The sequence below is a fragment of the Trichomycterus rosablanca genome, chromosome 1 (genome assembly GCF_030014385.1).
Source record: "Trichomycterus rosablanca isolate fTriRos1 chromosome 1, fTriRos1.hap1, whole genome shotgun sequence".
Taxonomy (NCBI): Eukaryota; Metazoa; Chordata; class Actinopteri; order Siluriformes; family Trichomycteridae; genus Trichomycterus; species Trichomycterus rosablanca.
In genome coordinates this window covers 48,249,124-48,264,293 of record NC_085988.1, presented here as the reverse complement: position 1 = coordinate 48,264,293, position 15,170 = coordinate 48,249,124, and the positions used below count along the sequence as shown (strand labels likewise).

Here is a 15,170-nt window from a genome sequence, read left to right as displayed (position 1 = left end):
AGTATCATAAAATACATGCATTAAATAATAATTCAATAAATAAATATTAAGTAAAAAAGTGTTACTATTATGTTGTGATTAAAAATGCACTAGTTGATATTCAGTTTAATTCTAATTATATTAAGACTTTAAAAACAAGACAAGAACATACAGCATAATGTGATCAATATGCAACTGTATCTATAACATATATAACAAGAAAACAGTATTTGAACTACACACAGTCAGACTGGCTTGTTTGCATTCCTCATGTTAGTTATATTAAGGACATGCTTCTAAAAGCCTTTCCATCATCCCCAATGAACTTTCTGACCTGAATAGTATAGTTGGCTACAAAATGTGATTATGATAATGGTTTAGAAACCCCACATTCTTTAATTACAAATACAAACTATACAAAAGTATAATATATTATATTAATGGTTTTATTTACTTGTTTTTAATACAAACCTTACTTTTTTAATATATATATATACACATAATATAAACCAACTTAATTGTATTTTGTAAATAAACTAGGGCTGTCGAAGTTAACGCGATAATAACGCATTAACGCAATCTCAATTTAACGCGATTAAGATAAATAGTGCCATTAACGCAAATTCTAGTTCATGTTGAGACTTGACTAGTAAAACAAACGTTTTAATGTCGGACATGTCACCGTTTTTCATTTGCGGTTTGTTAACATAATGTAAAAGAGCGTCGTAGCATCTGCACTTGCATAATAAAGAAATAAATACACGCTATATTCACAAGTTGTCGGGAGCAGAACACTTTATTAACTTATTCTGTTACGGTAAAGAATACCGGAAAGCTGAGTCAAGCACGTTGTCCATGAACTATGGAAGCCCCAAAGGGTCAAAACACACTCACTTCGTGTAGAAACGTCCATCAAACCATTGGATAGTATTACTGCCTAGTATGTGAGTGAATAAAACTCCCTTACAGTTTTCTCTTGTCCCAGCAGTTTTTAACATAAGTACATTTAGCATAAAATGTGTTCACCATTTTAATTGTAACATTTCACTTAAAAATCCTTGTTTTCTATAACATTTACACAGATTTTTTTTTTTATGCGATTAATCGCGATTAACTATATGAAATTCTGAGATTAATCGCGATTAAAAATTTTAATCGTTTGACAGCCCTAAAATAAACACATTCTGAATTTGACAGGGGCAAATTAGAAAAGTTCATAAAACTGGTAACAGGTGAAAGCATCCAGCTTGGGTATAAAAGGAGGATCCACCAAAGCAAAGATGAATCATGGCTCACCTTTTGTACAAAACTTTATGAAAAAATTGTTAATCAGTTCAAAAAGATAAGAAAACATACATGGAAAGGTTTTCATGTCCGCTTTTATTTTATTTTATATTATTTAAGGATCTTGTTTTCTATTTTGACTTTACTATTAGATCCATGATAAATCACTACATAGCAATTAATTCAACCATGTTATTGTAATAGTTTAATTTAAACATTTATATAATTTAAAATGACTTTTTAAAGAATTTGCTCAGTATCTAAATCAACATGTGTTTTTGTCATATTCCTTGGTGCATCACATAAGGTCATTAAATACAGAAAGTGTGAAATAAATCAATAGAGCTTTAAGTTCATCAATGTTTAACTGCAACTTTAATCAATATGATACATCTGAGAAGAAACATATTATGCTAATTTATACATATACAATTTATTCAATTTATACATAAATTATATACATACAGTGTATCACAAAAGTGAGTACACCCCTCACATTTCTGCAGATATTTAAGTATATCTTTTCATGGGACAACACTGACAAAATGACACTTTGACACAATGAAAAGTACTCTGTGTGCAGCTTATATAACAGTGTAAATTTATTCTTCCCTCAAAATAACTCAATATACAGCCATTAATGTCTAAACCACCGGCAACAAAAGTGAGTACACCCCTAAGAGACTACACCCCTAAATGTCCAAATTGAGCACTGCTTGTCATTTTCCCTCCAAAATGTCATGTGATTTGTTAGTGTTACTAGGTCTCAGGTGTGCATAGGGAGCAGGTGTGTTCAATTTAGTAGTACAGCTCTCACACTCTCTCATACTGGTCACTGAAAGTTCCAACATGGCACCTCATGGCAAAGAACTCTCTAAGGATCTTAAAAGACGAATTGTTGCGCTACATGAAGATGGCCAAGGCTACAAGAAGATTGCCAACACCCTGAAACTGAGCTGCAGCACAGTGGCCAAGATCATCCAGCATTTTAAAAGAGCAGGGTCCACTCAGAACAGACCTCGCATTGGTCGTCCAAAGAAGCTGAGTGCACGTGCTCAGCGTCACATCCAACTGCTGTCTTTGAAAGATAGGCGCAGGAGTGCTGTCAGCATTGCTGCAGAGATTGAAAAGGTAGGGGGTCAGCCTGTCAGTGCTCAGACCATACGCCGCACACTACATCAAATTGGTCTGCATGGCTGTCACCCCAGAAGGAAGCCTCTTCTGAAGTCTCTACACAAGAAAGCCTGCAAACAGTTTGCTGAAGACATGTCAACAAAGGACATGGATTACTGGAACCATGTCCTATGGTCTGATGAGACCAAGATTCATTTGTTTGGTTCAGATGGTCTCAAGCATGTGTGGCGGCAATCAGGTGAGGAGTACAAAGATAAGTGTGTCATGCCTACAGTCAAGCATGGTGGTGGGAATGCCATGGTCTGGGGCTGCATGAGTGCAGCAGGTGTTGGGGAGTTACATTTCATTGAGGGACACATGAACTCCAATATGCACTGTGAAATACTGAAGCAGAGCATGATCCCCTCCCTCTGGAAACTGGGTCGCAGGGCAGTGTTCCAGCATGATAATGACCCCAAACACACCTCTAACACGACCACTGCTTTATTGAAGAGGCTGAGGGTAAAGGTGATGGACTGGCCAAGCATGTCTCCAGACCTAAACCCAATAGAACATCTTTGGGGCATCCTCAAGCGGAAGGTGGAGGAGCGCAAAGTCTCGAATATCCGCCAGCTCCGTGATGTCGTCATGGAGGAGTGGAAAAGCATTCCAGTGGCAACCTGTGAAGCTCTGGTAAACTCCATGCCCAGGAGAGTTAAGGAAGTTCTGGGAAATAATGGTGGCCACACAAAATATTGACACTTCAGGAACTTTCACTAAGGGGTGTACTCACTTTTGTTGCCGGTGGTTTAGACATTAATGGCTGTATATTGAGTTATTTTGAGGGAAGAATAAATTTACACTGTTATATAAGCTGCACACAGACTACTTTTCATTGTGTCAAAGTGTCATTTTGTCAGTGTTGTCCCATGAAAAGATATACTTAAATATTTGCAGAAATGTGAGGGGTGTACTCACTTTTGTGATACACTGTAACTTAGTGTGATGTCACTGTAGCATTGTTTAAAATAGTGGCATCAGTCCTGTGGTCCCTCAAGCAAAGTCCTGTACAAAAAAGAAAGACTTAATCTTCTATTGTCTATTTTATGATGTTATGAACACCATGAATGTGAAAGGGCAGAATAGTAGTGCAGCTGGTAGCATATGTCTCGCATAACAACTTGGGTCATGGAGATCTGGGTTCAGTCCTTATTTCCAGTCACTGTTAGCGAGAAGTTCCACATTTTCTTTCCATACTAGTTGGTTTATGCAGGCTAGTCCATTTTCCACCCACTTCCTAAAAGCATGCAGAAAACATGGGCCCTGGATGTAGGATAGTGCATAAATATATGTGTAATTTTATGTGATGGATTGGCGCCTTGTTCCTGCCTTGGGTGTTAGGGTGAAGCAGTCATTAAAGATGAATTAAGAAATACTTTAATAAATAAGATGCCTAATGTCTTTCTTATTTATAAAGACATACTTTAATAAAAAGATGCATAATATGTTTCTCATTTTGTAAGGGCATTCCAGATTTCATATCTAACATATTAATCTACTTTATCATGATTTATTGATTTACAATAGTAAGTTTTGTTCGGAAAGAATAGAATATAAAAGATATGACTGTTCTGATCCGACTGTAGGTGTTTGAGCAGTTTAGATGAAGCGTGACATGAGTTCCTCTAGCGCACTCTCTCGGTGGTTCTCATGTAACAACAGGACCTCTTTAATGGTGCTCTGCTGAAAGCCCATCTCACAGAACTGAGCCAGCAAATGCAGGAACTCTGCAGCCTGACCGACAGAGAGAAACACACACACACATGTAACCATGAAAAATTATCACGATTTTCTGATTTACTCTATATTTGTAACACTTATAGTCTTTTAAACCTTAATGCAACATTCATTATAAGTTAAAGATAACCTGAGTAAACAAAAATACAGTTTTAACAGGAAAAAAGGTACCCAACACCAACTGGCCCTGTGGGAAAAAGTATTTGATAATTGGGTTTAATTCGACAAAATACTTCAAGATTTTATTACTACCAGCTCTGTTGACTCTAATCACTGCTAACAAAGCCATTTGACTCTGGACACCAGAAAATCGCATTGACAGATTGATTGATTTATCTCCAAACTTGGAACAATATAGAATCTTATAGAAGTGGTTGGATTATCATTGATGACTTAACCAAGAAATCACAAAAAAACAAGTAGAAATGACTGGACAAAATGACTGGAGTTTTAGGATAGCATTCTGTTGATTGATAAAACAAAAATAAAACTTTATGAAAGCTTTGTTACATACAGAACTCCAAAAAAGGCCATGTATATTTTTTTGGTAATCAAATGCATAGGCTGCCTCTGTTGTATACATCACATCATAGATTCACATAATTGTTTTTCTTTTTTTACTTTGATAGGACACTGACACAAAAGGAAATAACTGTATGTTTATCAGTGCTAGACAGTTTCCAAATTAGTGTTTGTCCCTTACGTTTTGCCAGCTTTGGTGGAGTGTATGCAGCATTTGTTATTGCAAAAACACAAGAAAATAAGTTGTGATCTCAAGAAAACAACTTTTGTTAACTTTTCAACATGGATTTTTGGCCGTCCGTAGTAACACCTTGTATTAAGCTAGCAATCATTCAACAATAAGTATATACAAACAGTCAGACCTGGTGGTGTCTGATAGGATAGCGTAGAAATGATTTGTTGCTTTAAGGCTGGGGCTTTTGCCAGAACTGACAGAATCTGTCTGTGTTATATTGGTTTATATTGGTATGGAGTAAGCCCACCTCTGAAAGGCTTAAAAGAAACAAATCGCTCAAAAGAAACAACGAAAAAGGTTACCACAGGCTCTGTAAAAATGGTGCCCGTCAAAATTAACTTCATTTGTTTTGATATCATGACTTTCCTGAGAAAGAATAATGGATTCTTCAGTCTAGCTGGGAGTGATGGCATTCTTTTCTCTTTTGCTGATTTAATTGGCTCAAGCCAATCTATGTGCACAGAATGAGCATTTATTGCTTCACTAAAATTATTTTATGGTAGTGGTGCCAGCTGTACCTGCTTGCAAAATTATGCTTGGACCCAAATGATTGCTTGTGGTTGGAAACCACAACTCCATAGCAAATCCACATCCATAAAGACCTTATAACCCAAGGCCAAGACAAGACCAAGACCTTGTTATGGCCAAATGCAAGCCAAAACCAGGACCCATGCCACCCAAAACAAAGATAATACCAAGATCTGTACCAAGTTAAAAATCAAGACCAAGACCTTGTAATGGTCAAGAGCAAGACAATACCACGTCCAATATCCCCCAAGACTTAATGGTCAAGAACGAGCCAAAACCAGGACTCATGACACCTAAGATCAAGATGAAACCAAGGTCCATACTAGCCAAGACCAGGGCAAGACTTTGTAATGGCCAAGAGCAAACAAGACTGAAACCCATACCATCCATATATAGATCAGCTTTGTGTATGGAGAGCCACACCCTGATCAATGCATTATCCATCGTCTCTGTGCAGGCGACATCAATCAGCCAGCAGAGGTCGTAATTGCTTCAGTTATGAGGTCCTGTCCCGCACCCCCCTTGAACAACAGCCAATCGTTGTTCTGCTGGATAGCAGAGCTGACTTATGAACCGACGAGTTTTGGAGTTTTTGCCTAACCCTTACCACCTCTGTTTAAGCATTAACTCTGGCTATGTCTAACTAAACATTTTTGTGTTTTGTTTAAAAATAATACAAAAGACAATATAAAGAGGATTTATGCTGCATTGTAAACAGTATTATACCACACTAAATATTGTGTCAAATCAGAAATGACTCCATTAATTATGCACTAAATTGACATCACATCTACAGTGACTGTCTGTTCCCATTACAGACCCACAACCTTGTGTTCAGAATTTTTACATGTAAAACTTTTTATGGTTTACCAGTTTTAAACTGTATTAGACAAGAATGCAGTCACTGCTGAACTAATCAGGCTGCAACATAATGACACCTCAGAGACAGAGCTAGAAGAACAGAAAGCTACAGCAAGAAATATAAACATGACAATTAATAAAGGAACCTAATTGCATAGGTTTTGCATTGAGATTTTGAAAGTCTTAGACAAATAGGGCTTGAGATCAATAGGCTGCTAGACCATGATTAAAATATAATATGGAATATTAATTTTAAATATTAAATAAAAATATGAAAACTGAAAATATGAATATGAAAAAACATGCAAATAAAAATTTATACGGAATTGGGAATAGTTTGGGTTTAACAAGATTTTAAGCACCTCAGGGTTTAAAAACAACAATAGTGGACATTCTAAATTTTTTCTTCTCTTTATGTTGTTTTTTCATAGCATGATTAGAATTCATTTGTAATTCCTAAATTACGATTGGAATTTCTCACCTTGCTTTCACAGTACTGAAACATCTCTAAAGCATCCTCCACCTGAGTCCTGTCATATCCCAGAGCGCAGAGTCGATCACAGGCTAATAGATAGTTCACAATCTGTAAAAATACAAAATGTAGATCAAATATGGTACATTTATTTTATTCAATCAATGTGTTGGAAGAATCTGGTTTATTCTGGCCCTCTAGTGGTTTGATTCTGTTACAGCAATGTGTGATTTAGCAATGTCAGAATATTGTGTCCAAGGACCAAAAGTGCTGGAAGTACCCAGACCTGGGTAGCACTGTCGCCTCACAGTAAGAAGATCCTGGGTTTGATCCCCAGGTGGGGCGGTCCGGGTCCTTTCTGTGTGGAGTTTGCATGTTTTCCCCGGAGCTCCGGTTTAAAATCCCAATAAAACAAACAACAAAAGCATAGAGACAAAATTCCTTTTTCCCCTGATTACCTGTTTCACACCCTACTTAAAAGCCTCAAGTACTATATCGCTCTGCCCACTTAGATTTCGAGATCATTTGCATAATCACACACATTTTTGAACATGAATAGTCACAAATATGGTATCAAGATAACCCTAAGAACTTTAATAATGATTTCTACACCATGTAATTCCCAAAAACATGGGTGGAGCAAGCCAAGAATAAAGCACAAATACGCTATACCTTCTGACGCACATAGCATGAGAGGTTCTTATACAAGGGCAAAAATATGGTGTAACTGCAGTGCAAGGTGGCACTATAACATGCAAGATAATGTTGCGCAAACAAAGATTGTCTGATTGACATAAAATTTGCTTTGGTGTTTTTCTGTTCTATCCCCCTTCAGGAATGGTCCCATACCCGTGTATTGGTCTATATTGGGCTAATTTGTACTTGGAGCTATTTTGTATTGATTACCATAGTCATGCTGGTGTGTTGGTAACTGTATTAAAATTCCTCATGCATATAGAATTCTTACATATTCCTGAATAAACTAAATTCCTTATCCCCCCTATTTGAATGAAATATTTGTAAATCCATTAGATTTACAATAGGTTTAAGAAAGCAGTTACACTTGGTCTAAAAAATCCATTATAAAACGGATAGTTCCGGTCCTAAAATCTGATTGGCTGAGCCGCGTTCGAAGCCGTTGTAAAATCCCCGATATACGCACACCTATGACCACGAGAGACTGTGTGTTACCAGGGCTGGACTGGGAACAAAATTCAGCCCTGGACTTTTTTCTTGACCAGCCCACTACAAGCACATCGCGCCACACATATCACCCCATACTCAAATGTTAGATGATTTATATTAATAGTTTTCATCTATCTTACCACTAAAGTTAATAACTCACTATAATAAAAATTAAAATAATAAAAAAATAACTACAAAGAAATGAATATATTTCCAACACTTTCCTTTGGGATTAATAGTTCTATCCATCTATCACACACATAAAATTTACAATTTCTTAAATGGTTCTATAGGATTTCCCCATCCTGTCTCATTAAACCGCAAGAAATAAAATTAAACTTTTCTTTCATTAAACCTTTAACACTGGTAAATACGCTTTTTTCGCACTTTTATTCACACGTGATTCACGTTTGTTCCAAATTAGTGCATTGCTCCGATGAGCAGAGAAATAAATACTTTATATGTTGAGAAGGGAAATTAACCATGTGAGCTATGCACATAATCACTCTAAAAAAATGTCCTGAACAACTGCATTTTGCTTTCTGTATTATAGAGGACAAGATAGTGTTTACTTTTTCTGAACAGCAGAGACTAATGGTACCATCTCAAATTATATCCACCGCCCTATGTAGTGCACTATGTTGGACATGATATCATAGATCTTTTACAAAAATCGTCCTTAAAACGGCTGGTTTAAAGTCCCTGATATCCAACAGTAGCTTAGATAACTACTTATTAATCATTCAGTGACTGTTAAAAGAAATGGTTTGTACTGTTAGGAAGTACACTAAGTAGGGCATAGGCGACATTTGAGATGGGCCCACAGTCTCTTCTTAAACGGCGTTACTAACGAAGCAGAGTCACTGAACACTAACTTTTCCTTTTCTACTCTTTGGCTGTGCTGCAGTTCCTCACTGCCAAACAGGTTGTCCAGTTTCCTGCACTTTTCTGCATCTGCTTGCAGCTTTTTCTGTGTTTTATCACGGGCTTTTTCTGCACCTCCTTTACGCTTTTTCGGCCCTTTCTCCATCTCGCACTCATTCATAGTTTTTTTTGTACTGGTGGTTGTGATTACGGTTTATCCTGGGGGCGGGACATTTCTGTGATTGGCCAATGGACATGCAGCGAGGATACTGTGGTGGGCCAATGCACACTTCAGGATTATTATTCAGAAATATTTAAAACAGAATTTAGTTTTCACTCTCTCAGCGGCCCACATACAGAGCAGCCCACCGGGAAAACTCCCGACCCTCCCGATGGCCAGTCCATCCCTGTGTGTTACTGCTATGATTTTATCACGGGGAAAGACGTTTTAGAACAAAACATCCTTCCCCGTGATAAAATCGCAGTAACGCACGGTCTCTCGTGGCTTATTGCTTTTATAAAACGGCGTTATAAAACTTTAATAAACCCATTCAATTAGTGTAGCATAATGTTAAAAAGCTACAAAAGCATTGTCAAATACCTGAGTGTTTACCAGTTCACAAAAAGATCATATAGGACAATAATCTATCTAGAAGTAGGTGCCATACCAGGAGCAACTTGTACTGTTAAGCAGCCAAATGTAACAGCGAAAGACATGAACCTTTGTTTATGTGTCTATGTAACAAAACACATGTACACTCTCTCTAAAGAGCATTTGTGTAATGATCCTATAATAGAGGTGACAAAAATTGAACTTCAGGGAAAGACCAGGGAAAGACCAGGGAAAGCAGGTATTAACTGAGCAAATCTACATTTAGAATGGTTGAGTTTAATTCCAGTTAAAAAGCTTTGACATGACTTAATCAAAGCAGTTTTCTTCCAATTATTAAGCTAGAGAAAATGCTGTTGCTGTCAGGCAGTTCTACCAGTTATCAAATAATATTGGAGAAGATTCATGGCATCATGTAGGAGTAATTTATGCAAAACTACAGGAAATTCTACAAGTGTTCTTCAAAAAGTTCCTGCACTTTTTTTTAACTCTATTTATTGAGAATTTCAAAAACAAAATGTTATTTTGTGGTAATGCTTACCAATCAGCAAAATGTTTTTGACCGAGCACATAGCCAATGATGCACTGCTGCTTTCACATTATCATCACATGAAAATCTTCTTCCCTTTAAAGCTTCTTTGAGCATCCAAAAAGGTGGAAATCAGATGGTGCTAAATCCGGACTATAAACTCTCTCTCAGTCTTTCAGACAGGACTAATTACTACTCCTCCCACCCTCACCGTTTCCAACCAAATTATAAAAGTGTGGAAACTTTTTGAAGACCCTTGTATATATACTATATTATGCTACCTGGTCTGCACTGCGTGTGCCAGTGCGCTGTAGAGCAAAGATGACAGAGCGAATCGAATGTCCCTGAGAGGTGATGGTCTCCACCAGCTTCCTCTCTTCCTGGCTCAAAGCGTAAAGTAGCTCCACTGATGAGTCAGCCACTGAGCTGCAACCTCCGTGAGAAGTGCGAGGACGGGCAGCCTGACAAACACACAGTTGTTTGCAAAAGTTGGCCAAAGTATGTTGATATTTAAAAGTAAAAAGTAATTTTTTGTTGACAGCGCTACCTTGTAAAAGTTCTTGGGCATCTTCCATACACAGCATGTTTCAGATCTACCCTCAGATTTTAAACAATGTCAGGAGACTTCAAATCACATTCCAAAAGATTCAGTTTGTGGTTCTTGGGTGATTTTTACGTAGGTTTTGGATTATTGTCCTATTGTAGAAGCCATCCTCTTAAGTTTACTTTCTTGACTGTCACATTTTAATCAAGAATTTAATGAAATTGTATTTATATATGAAATTGTATGTATTTATTTATTAAATTATGTGCTGAAATAGATTTTGACCAATAACGAGGCTGCTATTTTACTATTTTAACAAGTCAATTAAGGCCCAACAAGATAATCATGTTCCTAGACTTTGGACACTTGCTGTGAGTGTTTCTATTGATACGTAAAAATGTAAAAATGGTTAAATGACATTTTAAAAAGTTTGTCTGTATCCTCATTAAAATCGTACTGAGACCAAAATTAAACCTTTTTTTAATGCATTTTCTCCCTTTTTCTCCCGAATTTTTAGCACATCCAGTTTTTACCCAATTGCTCTATGCTTCCTCTCTACTGGTGCTGACCCCCGCCCCGATTGAGGAGAGCAAACTGCAACACGTGCGCAGTAGCCGATGGCATCTTTTCACCTACACGAGGCGAGTTCATATGCGGATCAGCCTTGTGCATGGAGAGCCACACCCTGATCAGCATTATTCCTCAACTCTGTGCAGATGCCATCAATCAGCCAGCAGAGGCCGTAATTGCAACAGTTATAATGTCCCTATTCGGCATTTCCCTCCCTGGATGAACAACAGCCAAACGTTGTTCATATAGTCACCCAGCCCAGCCGGATGGCAGAGCTGAGATTCGATACAATGTATTCGAAATGCCAGCTCTGGTGTGCTAGCGTATTTTACCTCTGTGCCACCTGAGCGGCCTTTACTATTTGCTAAATTACTATTTGAGAGAATATATAATGATTCAGCTTTCTAAAATAGTGAATATTTATTTATAATATTGTATTAAAATATTGTACCTGCAGCGAAGGCTTGTGGGCTGGCCGTGCAGAGGGCTGTGGGCCGGCTGAGGAAGGTCTGGGTTGCAGTTTACAGTGTGCTGCAGGCGACCTGTGAATGCCAGAGTGACGTTTTCCACTGGAACCCCCCGAGCTTTGTTTCTTGCGTGAGGGTCTCTGGCTCTGTGGACTGCTTAGCTTCTTTAAAGAGGCTGAAGAGCTCGTCTGGGCTTGGATTAAGGATCGTGGCTTTTGAGCCACATGGGACATTAAGAGGGGTCGTTTTGGTCTTTCTCCACTTCTATAGCAAAAACCTGCATGTTCTTCGCCTGAGGAACACTCGTTATCCTCACTGTAGCCAGCAGCCTCATGCTCTGCATCGCCATTGAGGAAGTGCACAGCACGGGGCAGCTGGTGTCTGAACTTGTCCACTGCACTCAGGCTTAGACTGCGTGGTCGCTGACCATTCTCCCACAATCCCTGGCTGCACTGATGTGCAGGACATCTCTCCGGAGGACTGCTAAACAGCAGCCAGTATGGCGGGCAGGATGAAAGAACACCCACACACTCAGACACAGGCTTAGTGGAACCTGCATGGAACCCAGTTAGAACCCAGTTTTCCAGAGAAAACTCATACTAAAAAATAAAACACAGAAGTGTGTGAAGAGCAAATTTGTAAAATGCAAATAAAAAAAACAATGTATTAAAAATATTAAATATTAAAAACTATGTCACTGTCCAAACTTTTATCAAATTGAGGTTTTTATTATAGAAACAGTACAACAATAATGTATACAGTTTAATAAATTAAATTATTCTCTGAAAATAACATAACACAAGAGAAGCCAGTGGACCTTACCAGTGAAACTCCTATATTTTTTAACATGTTATAAAATATACTAGTATTTTTTATAGAGTAAATATAATTATAATTGTATTTGTTTACTGAAAATTTACTTCAATATTAACTTCATTAAAACATGAATACATTTTTCATGATTACCCTGTATATTTTGCTAAAGTAGGTGTGTGTGCAAGAAACCTTTGTATCCTGCAGTATTTGGTGACAGTCTGGAATCTTAATTTCTGGTGCTGTGACTAGTGCCATCATGTTCAGTGGTTCGTCCAGGGCACCCAGTGGAACCTTAAAAGGAACATCATCCAGACTTCCCATTCTTTCACCACACAAAAGCACATACACACAAATGTTGTTGCATTAACTCAGTGAATGTAACTAGTGGCACAGTTACTAGTAATATAGTTAGTAGTAATACAGTAAATACCCAGGCAGTAATACAGGTATCAGGATTTAAAAGGAAAAGATCAAGAGAATGCATTAATGATGATGGTGTTAAGGATGTTTGGTATTCATTGGTATTCTTAATTTACAATTCTTTTTTTCAGTTGTTTCCTGGTTAAATACGGTTGGTTCCATCACACATATTTTAAAAAATTCAAGCTGAAAAAGTCTTCCCAGACCACAAAAGACAAAAAATTGGATCCTTAATTAAATCAAACTCAACTCCTTACTCAAAGCCTGAATAGCCAAACTAAAGCTCTCTTATTTTAGACACATAATGAGAAGAAGCAATTCATTAAAAAATATATGCTTGGAAGGTTAAAGAGAAAGAGCACGGTCAGCAAGAAGATGGATGGGTACAATTAAACGGATAATGAACCCAAAAGGAAGACAGGAGTTGGAGAAAACAAAGTAAGTCTGGAGAAACACCATTCATATGGTCAGCAAAGTCAAAATCAACTTACTTGCTGACAGTATATTAAATAACAAAAACAAAAGTAGGTGGATATTTTTCTTCTACTGTATATGTTACATATGAACAGCCATTAATGAAAAAGCCCTTACAATGATAGTTAAAGTCTGCATAAGTAATAAAGGAATTGTAGCAGAGAGATTTGATTTTACTGAGTAGTGACTATTATTAAACCTTGTTTTGGCAATGCTTGAAAACACAGTATAGCACTGTGGAATCTGATGAATAATTCTGGTTCATTTACATTATCAACAATTAACTTGAATAATTGCTGATTTAGTAATCATGTCTATCATTTTTATTGGCCTACCACCAAACGGCACTTATTATGGGTATCCTCAGATTTGGATCAGAGAATTTGCCAATATAGTCCTCTAAATAAAAAGACTTTGGAGAATGATTTAACATTCATTTAACTTATTTAAGACTCTTATTCAAATTTAATTGTGTATGCTGTAGTAAAATAGGAACCCAAATATATTTACATTACACACCTTTTAAATAATTAATACTATGTATAAAAGTAACTTACCTAAAGTATTCCTGAGTACTAATGAACTGTGCAGGTTCTTCTTTGTACTGGCACTGGTTCTTCTTTGTGCAGGTTATAGTGGAGAAACACTGGGCGCATTACATTCATTGAGTCACACAGTAAGCCTACATCATCACTTGTTTTCCAAAACACAAGCACACACACACACAAGCACACACACACACACACACACACACCGGATTTAGAAAGTATTCAGACCCCTTTCCTTTCTGCTTACTTCACTGTATGGTGGATTTAAATTGATATCACTGATATCCGTCCACATCTTATCACCCATAATGACTAATTGAAAACACATGTTTTCCATTTTTAAGTTTTTCATAAATGAATTAAACAATAAAGCATTTATTCACAAAAGTAATCAGACCCTTACTGTAGCACTCCAAAGTGTTGTTAGGTGCATCCAGTTTGCACTGGATGTGCAAGGGGTGCAAGGGGTGCTTTTCAGTTACAGGGATGGAGAGAATTGAGAGACTGATGAATGCAGCTAAACACAGAAACATCTTTAAAGAAAAGAGAATGGGAAGGCAATTCACATTTCAAAACTTCAATACCCAAAGCAGTCATTCAAAAATGATAAACAGAAACACATAGTGGCTTCAGATCAAGTCTCTAAATGTCATTAAATGGTAAACATCTGTTAAACATCTGTGGAGAGATTTGAAGATCGTGGTTCTTAGACGCACACCATCTAATTTGTCTAAGCCTAAGAAGCTCTATCATTAGGAATGGGATAAACTGCCTAAATCGAGTTGTGCAAACCTCGAAGTAAAGTATCCAACAAAATGTTTAATTTTATGTATAGTCACAGCAGTCTTTTCACAATTCTTGCATCTAAGCCATGGCCAAAAATACAAAAATACACCTGAACATGGATTTGTTAAAAATCCTGTTCCGAAACCATAGGCATAAATATGCCCCCTTCACCATTTCTAAAATATAAAAGCATGTCTTTTATTTGATATTGATTTCATACAGCAGTTCTCAGTGGGTAAGGCTGAACTCAAGAATTAGGAGGGGGGCTTCCGAAAAACACCCTAACATCACAATTATTCTTATCAGTGCACTAGAAGGAGGCACTGACTGTCTATACAAATGAAGCACACATTTCTCTTAGTGCAGTCCACATATTTTTGGAGTGAAAATATGTAAATTTTACTATGTAAAATTCATTTCAAAGGCTTATTTTTAGCCCAAGCTAGCAATTCTAAAACTGTTTATGATTAGGTTCTATGTATAGGCTTCACACTACCTGCAACCATCACCAGGATAAAGCAATCACTGAAGAACAAATAAAAGATCTAAGCAAGCTTCACAAAGAA

General features: G+C 37.2%; 1 protein-coding gene across 1 annotated transcript; it reads right to left on the bottom strand.

Moving 5' to 3' along the window:
• Positions 1 to 3,935: 3,935 nt before the first annotated feature.
• ubap1la (ubiquitin associated protein 1-like a) lies at positions 3,936 to 13,844 on the bottom strand. Its single transcript, XM_063003740.1, has 6 exons — positions 13,828 to 13,844; positions 12,566 to 12,698; positions 11,545 to 12,159; positions 10,261 to 10,440; positions 6,801 to 6,902; positions 3,936 to 4,170 (listed from the first exon to the last, which is right to left on the bottom strand). The coding sequence occupies exons 2-6, from the start codon at positions 12,695 to 12,697 to the stop codon at positions 4,036 to 4,038; spliced, it is 1,164 nt and encodes a 387-aa protein (XP_062859810.1). The 5' UTR covers position 12,698; positions 13,828 to 13,844; the 3' UTR covers positions 3,936 to 4,035.
• Positions 13,845 to 15,170: the final 1,326 nt, after the last annotated feature.

Bases quoted from the DNA above. Each gene is read 5' to 3' on its own strand.
- ubap1la (XM_063003740.1), bottom strand. From the start codon at position 12,697: ATGGGAAGTCTGGATGATGTTCCTTTTAAGGTTCCACTGGGTGCCCTG. The intron at 12,160-12,565 runs GTTTCTTGCACA...TTTATTTTTTAG, and splicing joins AAATACTGCAGGATACAAAG to TATGAGTTTTCTCTGGAAAA. The intron at 6,903-10,260 runs GTAGCATAATAT...GTATTTTTACAG, and splicing joins GCACACGCAGTGCAGACCAG to ATTGTGAACTATCTATTAGC.